At 37.4% G+C, this 8,584-nt stretch overlaps 1 protein-coding gene across 1 annotated transcript in view; it reads left to right on the forward strand.

Annotated features, from left to right (window-relative positions):
* Positions 1–7,919, forward strand: part of LOC103809086 (chromosome unknown open reading frame, human C3orf67) — a gene marked incomplete at its 3' end in the record, with an annotated part of 35,133 nt that extends 27,214 nt beyond the window's left edge. The window contains 2 exon segments of the mRNA XM_009081900.1: positions 1,384–1,590; positions 7,832–7,919. Of these exon segments, the coding sequence (XP_009080148.1) occupies positions 1,384–1,590; positions 7,832–7,919 (295 nt within the window).
* Between the last annotated feature and the right edge of the window lie 665 nt (positions 7,920–8,584).

Consider the following 8,584-nt stretch of genomic DNA (forward strand, 5'->3'; position numbering starts at 1 on the left):
TCTGACACATCAGAGCAAAGAAGGCTTCAGATGAAGTGAGCAAATTACTAATAGTAACAGAGTGAGTAATACATGTTCATAAAGGCTCTAGAGAAAATCTTGTGTTCTTTTAGGACTAAAAATGGTAATAATAATCACACTGTTCTGGAACAAAGCTTGAGCCTCAAAAGCCAGGGGTAAAAAAGGGATGGCAGCAGTGCAAACTGCTTCTGTCATCATCTTGTCCCTAGTATCTCATGTCATGTTCTTGTACCTTGTGTATTATATTACATAGGAAGAAAGCAAAGGAGGTTGTAATCATAATTCCAGTGTGTAATATTTCAGTGTGTATTCTATATGGTGACTTTTGTACCCCTAGAAGGCACACTGAAATCTTACACACTGCATTTCATAGCAGGAAAAGCTAGCAGTGTTCATATCCCTAGTACTGCTGATTTGTGTGTGTTCTTGCAGTCTTTGCTTACCTGGGACCTTCTCACAGCAAAACAGACTCTGAGATTGTCTCTTCTGCCAGGAACATGATACCGTTCTGGTCTAAAAGCTCCATTCTCTTCACTAGAATCAAAGCACTGTCCCCTTTGGGATACTGTCATACAGTGTCTCGCAGCCCACTGGGCAGCACTGCAGTGATCTAAATCCTCTGAAGGAAGGTCATTGCTTGGGTTCATATTGCAAGCAGAAATGCTTTGTAATTCCATTCAGAACCAAAACTAGATACCTCAAATATCAGACCTGTTCCGTTGTGAAACAGCAATCTGTGTGGACCCTTTAAAAAAGGGAAAGTTTTTCTTAATGAAGAGTTCTTTAAACAAAGATGATGCCACAGCAGGTTGGATAATCTTAAAATATCTTATCTTAAGGTTTTGTGTGAGGCTTAAGTACAAAATGGTTAGTATGTGTTTTAAGCTTTTGGTCCATGCATCAAGTTTAATATAACAATTAGAGTTACATTTGCAATTCAACCAATGGACATAAAGAAAAACAAAGACAGTGAAGTTTATTTTGAAATTTATACACTAGCAAATTGCCAAAATAACTTTTAAAATTTTGTGCTGACATGTAGCTTTCTGGAGAAATTTTATGCTGCTCTTGACAAATAACTAAATGTTATGTTGATGGTGTTGATGATACTGTGATAACTGTGTGATTGGGTTTATTTCAAGATTTGCATTTAATGCTTGAGCAATTTTAGCTGCTGGATAACTAATCCAGCAGCTTAGTTAACTGCTGTTAACTAATCTTTTCTAGTAAACTTTTCATTCCTCCTTTAGCATTGTAGCTTTCTGAAGACCATCCAAGAGATTCTCCAAGGTCTCTGTTTCATTCATCTTTTCTGTTCTGCAGTCCTGTCTGTATTGTTGACTTTTCCATTTTATTTCGTAGGAGTATGACTGGAAAAACTACCAGTCAGATAGACTGAGTTCATCTGAGCTACAGATGCTGGCTAGCATGAAGAGACAACAAAATGAAGAATTACAGGATACTGGGAACTCACACGGGCTGGGCATGTCACAGATGGACAACTGCAATGTTAGCATCAGTACAAGCAGTGATGATGATACAGCAACCTGGAACTCCTGTTTCCCACCAGTAAGTCTAAACCCACAGTATTTTCTCTGCATTGTTTCTGTCAATTCTGAGACTCAGAGGTCTTAAAATTTCTTTGAGTATCATTGAAATGTAAGTCATCATTACTGAAGGCTTTTGGAACTTACCAGGTAAAACATGCAACCAAGACTCATAGCACCTCCAGCAGGTTCTGTAGTACCACCATGGATAAAGAGCAAATCTATTATATATATTCCTTCCTAGAATCCTGAGTAATCATGTAGGCTGTACAGCTTGTCACAATAGTGGCTGACAACCTGCAGGTGTGTGATATAGTACTTAAAAATAGTTCCAAAATGAATGAAACCCAGATATATACAGCAACCCAGCTGCATTACAGAGTGAGTAATGGAAAATAATTGCTTCTTACAATGATAAAGTCTCATTACTGAAAAGCTAAATGTTTAAAGGACTGGAGCAGGAGTACAGCAGCAAAACGCTGCAGTGGTTCTGAGCACTTAGTATGTGCTCATTATGTATTTTATACCTTGTATCATTATTTGTCCTAGTACAAAGTGGTACAAAATCAGACACAGCTGCACTGTGACAGAGTGCTGGTGTAAGGAGCAGAGGAGTATTCGTTACAGTCCACCTAAAAGTATTGAATGTATGAAATCACAGAATAACATTTCAGGAACTATATAAAGGTACTTGCAGGAGCTGCTGTAAAACTAGATAACCTCATACTCCATTTATATATCAGCAATATAACTGTACTTTTAGTATGGTGGAAGCAATAATAAACAATGAATGTGGCTTAAATAAAGCACACAACACAACTCTCAGGCAGATTCAATGTTAGAAGATTAAACACAGCTGTGTTGCCCCAATATAAACTGCTGTAGAGTAAATGCTCTAAAATGTTGGGTGAAAATTGCACCCAAGGTTCTACAGAGCCTAAATCGAGGCCTGTAGCAGCAAACTTCTGTAGTGAATGATCAACACAGTGTTGGAACTTTGCTGTGAAATGAATGGAAAGTATTGATAAGTGGCTAATTGTACAAAGAAGAACTTGGTTTACAGAGTAATATTTTGCAGCACATCAGAGAAACATCAGTGGGTTTTAACTATATGAGATATGTCAACATTACACATTTTGTTGATTCAATCATATTTCCAATGCGCTTTCTCAGTACTCAGTAGACTCAAACATGGTGTAAATCTGCAAGACTGGACAAATGGAACTCAATTAAATATAGAGAATAAAAGTCTCATTAATTTTCAAGTAGTTTAATTATAAGGAAATTGATAAGAATATTTAGACATGTCAGATTTGGTTAATACAAATTACATGACTAAAACAAAATGAACTTTTAAAGTAAAATGTACTACTCCAGTATTCAGTGAAGCACAGTGTGATTGCAAAGACAATCCTTTGATCTTACTGCCTTGATCAGCTTCTCTAGCCTCAGACTAATAGCATCAGTCAAAAAAAAAGTGTTTAGATATAATAGGTTAGTAATTTAAATTGCAATTTAATATAGATGTAGTTTTACCTAACAGTCTTTTATGGCCATCTTTACACAATTCAAGTGTCAAAGGCGAGATATTTGTCTTAGAGACAAGTGTTTCACATTTCACTCAGCTGACTGAGGTGCTGGTGTGTCTCACACTTGCAGCCTTGCCAGGTTTCTGCTCTGTGTTTTGCAGGGTGGACATTGAGGTTTTAAGATTAAATGGCAAAAACCTCATTTCCAATGAGAGATAACTTAGAAAACAAACCTAATGTTTCTCAGATAAAGATTTACCACTAAGTCCCTCACAACAACAAAGAAATTCAGCTTTCCAGGTCTTCCCTACCCAGTAAACTTCGGCTTTTCTGGAGAGGAACTGTGTACCAGTACCATCTTGGTTAGTGCACAGAATCTATTGTTTCATGACACATTTTCCTTTCTGAGATATCTGCCAGAGCACCAGCTATTCATTGATGTGATACAACCCAGTAAACCTTTTCTGGAGAGGAACTGTGTACCAGTACCATCTTGGTTAGTGCACAGAATCTATTGTTTCATGACACATTTTCCTTTCTGAGATATCTGCCAGAGCACCAGCTATTCATTGATGTGATACAAGTTTTGTGAGTATGGACTTGTGTGTTTAACACTGTTTCATGTAATTCTCTTCCAATATTTGGGAAAAAGCAGAGTATCTATGTAAGGGTGATAATTGTACCAGTACCATCTTGGTTAGTGCACAGAATCTATTGTTTCATGACACATTTTCCTTTCTGAGATATCTGCCAGAGCACCAGCTATTCATTGATGTGATACAAGTTTTGTGAGTATGGACTTGTGTGTTTAACACTGTTTCATGTAATTCTCTTCCAATATTTGGGAAAAAGCAGAGTATCTATGTAAGGGTGATAATTCTCTTTCTAGACCTTTAGTAGAAGGTTATTAACATTTGCTAATGAAGGGGATTATTTAATCACCCCAAGTTGTTTTCACACAGAGGCTTTTAAAAGAGTAGTTGGGGGAATTGTTGGTACACTGGTGTTAAATGTTAGTATATTTTGAGATGCTTTGCAACATTTCAGAAGACTCTGAGAGCAGCAATGCTGTGCCAGTATTCAAATGGTTAGCTGAAATGAAAAAGCCTTTTGCCATGCATGTTCTTGCTGTAAGACCTAAAATCATGGAATTATAGAACAGTTTGGGTTGGAAGGGACCTTTAAAGGTCATCTAATCCAACCCCCCTGCCATGGGCGGGGACAACTTCCATTACATCAGTTTGCTCAGGTCCCCATCCCACCTGGCCTTGAATACTTGCAGGGATGTGGTATCCACAGCTTCTCTGGGAAGCCTGTGCCAGTGCCTCATTTCTTCCTTACATCTAGTCTCAATCTACTCTCTTTTAGTTTTAAACCATTGTCCCTTGTGCTATAGCAACATGCCCTGCTAAAAAATCTGTCCCCATCTTTCTTGTAAGCTCCCTTTAGGCCCTGGACAGCTGCAATAAGACCTTTTCAGAGCCATCTCTTCTCCAGGCTGAACCTCAACTCTCTTACTGCCAAGTTATGTTCAGCTTTTCATCCACCAATACTCTCAAATCCTTCTCCACAAAGCTGCTCTCAATCCCTTGCTCCCCCAATATCAGTAAACTCATCATTTCTTAAGTTTGCAGTTTTTATAAAAAGTGTTCCTTACATGTCTATTTATTCCTTACATATATTATGTAAAAATGTATGTGTGGAATAAAAACAAATTTGTTTTTATGTCACTGATCTTTAGTACCACCATCATTTGAGCTGAGCCAAGAGAATTTGAAAATGCTCAATCCTTCCAAAATCAGAGGTACAAACTGCAGAAAAGTTTATATATATACACATACACATATATATTTATCTGTAGCCATCTTTCAGTTGCATAGGCAAATGATTTTAGCAGTGCAATATATAGAAAAGACATAGAAATAATCCTCATATTGTAGTTTGAGAAATTAAGGGCAGCTTGAAATTCTTGTCACGATTAAACTTTCATGCTTACATGTGTTTCCAGGTTGTATCTTTCTAATTCTTAAAATCAGTAGTATCTATTGCTTTCTATTATGGTTTTCAAAGATAAATAAGGAGTATTTTTGTTCCAAATTTTCCTTCATTTTATACATTTTTGTCCTTTACTGGAATCTATGACAACAGCACCACCAGAAGGCAACTTTTTGTGTATCTCTTTTTGAAATACCTATGCTGTTTTGCAAAGCAGGGCAGAGTATAAGCATGTTAGATAGATAATTTATATATCAAAGTAATATTTTATATATAAAACACGCTTTTAGAAGGGGTTTTTTTTGTCATCACTTTCCACTGCTAGTCTGCTTCCCAGATTCATTGAAAATTGTCATGTTCCTGACTCTAATGAATCTGAGAAACCCTTGTGAATGTAAAGGCACATAGATCAATCATATTGCTAAGCTGCAGCTAGAACAGATGTCCTTAAACAACTGTAAAACAGATATACTAAAACTGTATTTTTATTTTCTGTGATAGTTTACCAAGAACTGAATATGTGCTGTCAGGAGAAAATGTTGAAATCTAAGTTGTTTAGCAGCTGCTGTAAACTATGACAGCCAAAAAGGAATAAAATCACTTTGAATATTATCCATTACCCAGCATAGCTATCAGTTATAAATATGAAAAACTTCCATTTGAAAATGGATTTACTTTGAAGGAGAATTGTAAACCCATGTGAAATGTGTTTGGGGCACAGTTTCAAATCAATAATGTGTGTCTGTAGAACTAAATGTTTTAAAATATTTTATTTGCCCACGTGTTACCTGAATGTTTTCTTAAATCTTAAGGTCTGTGAAAATCCATGCTATGAAAGACATATTTTTATATATTGCAGAGTTTAATGTGAAGTTTATACCCACACATAGGCACATTATCCAAGAAAATTTGCAAAGCTTGCAAAACATTTCTGCTTAAATGCCTTGCTTTATTCTAGAGATCCAGTAAGACCTTCCTACCCTGTCAGGGAATTGGCCCATTCAACTTCTTGGACAGCTATTTCCACACTTCCAACACCACTTCAGATATAGCACAAACATTCTGGAGAAATATATTCTGGAAGAGAATTCAGGACATTTTATTGCACATGGTCCCTGTTTCTCAGTCAGAAATTCAAAGGAGAAGGAAGATCCTCCTAGATCACTCATTGATACATCCTGGAAACTTGTAGTGGTATAATGCTGCATTAGCAGAATCCAAGTTATGCTCACCACTAAGTCCCATCTTTCAAGTAAGGAGTACTCAGAGAGAAGAAAGATTACTTGTTCCCCAAGCAACTTCCTAAATATAAATTCAGTCACATAAGTCTTGATCTGCAAAATATTTGAAAGAGTACTTCCAGGTCCATACCTAATTTGTGGAAGGTCTTTTGGCCTCCTTTGTGAGTTTTCAGAAAAGAAAGCCACTTAACACAAAAATGGTCTGGCAGAACTGAAGCCTGACAGACAAGAGGAGTGATATTTAAACCCAGAATTATTCCAACTGAGAGCTCAGTTTGACAACCCCTGGAGGGATCTGTTCACATCAAGTCAAATTGCAAAACTGAAGCAGACTATTCTTTACTATGAAATGAGACTAAAAATTATTTAGACAGATATTCTGGTTCATAGACTGACTAATTCACTTTCTGTCTCGTCCTCAATCTTCCACTAGCCATCATCTGGGAATTGTACTCTCCACCACCAGGCAGTGAGTCATATTGGGCAGTAATTAGGATGTCATTCATCCTGAACTTAGATTTTACACCATCCCTTCCCACTTTCTGAAACCATGAGAACATACTCATTTTATTCGTGTAAAAAAATTGCTTTCATAGCACTTCCTGTTATTTTGTGACTTCATGTACTAAACTGTACAAGTATTGTTAATGTATGCTTATATTTTCACTTCTTTTGCATTTGCTTCAATGATTGTTTAGAATTGCTTTTGAGGTGTGATAATGACAGGGGGAGTCTCCTCTGGGAGCACTACATACATTCTGATGGAAAACATATCTGAATTTTAGTACCCTTGCATTTCTATACTGGTTTATGAATACTCTTCTTTCCTGCAAATAACTGGTTTTAATGCCATCAACCAAATGTGGTTTGAAACCTACATATCTACAATGGGTGGGTAAGATTTGAAGGCTGTGGAAAATTATCATCTTTTGTATGAATGTTGATACAGTTCACCATTGGCTATTGATGAACAGTTACTCCAGGTTTCAAAGTTGCAGTGCCACACAGAATCATATGTGTTTCAACGAACTTTGGGACTGCTAAGAATGCTGTTAATTGTGCTTCTGAGGAGAAAGGAACCACTCCTGCCAGCTCTCTTAGCTCTGGCCTGGTGTTTTTCTAGTCTTAAGAATGGTTGGTTCTGCACAGAGCCTACCAAGAGTTCCTGCACCATGCTTCCTATGTTCAGTCCAGACCTTTCTGTCAGACAAGACTTTGCCATCTTCCCTCTCTGAAGTTTCCTGACTCAGTCCCAATACTCTTACAGGCAGTAGAGAAATGACTGTGGTTGACTCCTTAGTTCATATGTATTTCCACCAAGACAAGGATCATCTGTTAAGTCATGTTTTTGCACAGTTAGGATCCGAATATCCATTTTTAATTCTGCAGATAAGACAAAAAGACTGTAAAATTCTAATATCAGAAACTGCAAATGTGTATGCTCAGAAAAGATCTCTTACATCCTTCTAAACATTCTATTATTTTTCCTTTCCCTTAGCCCGTCAATCAGAAGCATCACTATCAGAAAGAAATGAGCCCACTTTCTCATTCCAACCCACGGTAAGATTCCATTTATAGCCCAGGCAGTAAGGATTCAGTTAGAGTGTTCTGAATATTAAATGTGACATTCTTTGATTTAATCTTCAATCTCTTTTCAATTGCAACCTCCTCTCGGAGGGTTTTACTATTGCTGGGTTTAGTCATTGTCTGCAGTGTGTCTGTGCTGTCCGGGAACGCAGAACTGAATTCTGCAGAGTTTGGATGTACCACTGTGTATTTAAAGTATCTGACACCGGCTTTGCTCCTACACCTGCTTTGATGTGTGATTCAGCAAATCGTCCTCATCTGACATACATACACTCTCATCTCTTTCTTTCTTCCTCTCTCCCTCTCTGCTTTGAAGGCTTAGAACTAGAATTCTGTATGTGACTGTACATGTCAGGGAATCCATTTGTTCCAAAGAATTTTAATGTTACCTATTTAGAAAGGTTTTTTTCAGTCGATGGCCCGGTCAGGAGAGGGTGTTACAACACTGTGGCACAGTGCAAAGGTATCCTGTCTACAGAGTATTTTGTCTGTCAGGTGTTTAGCTTGATCTGTTCTGTTTGGAATCAGCAACAAAATCCCTGTGACTTTAATGTAAGGTGAGGTGAAGACAAGGGGAGAAGGTGGCCAGGGAGAATTAAGCAGATAGAGACTATTGAGACAATCAAGATTAATTGTCCATTTTCAGAACTGCCTTGTACTTGTG

The sequence above is a fragment of the Acanthisitta chloris genome, unplaced genomic scaffold (genome assembly GCF_000695815.1).
Source record: "Acanthisitta chloris isolate BGI_N310 unplaced genomic scaffold, ASM69581v1 scaffold4469, whole genome shotgun sequence".
NCBI lineage: Eukaryota > Metazoa > Chordata > Aves > Passeriformes > Acanthisittidae > Acanthisitta > Acanthisitta chloris.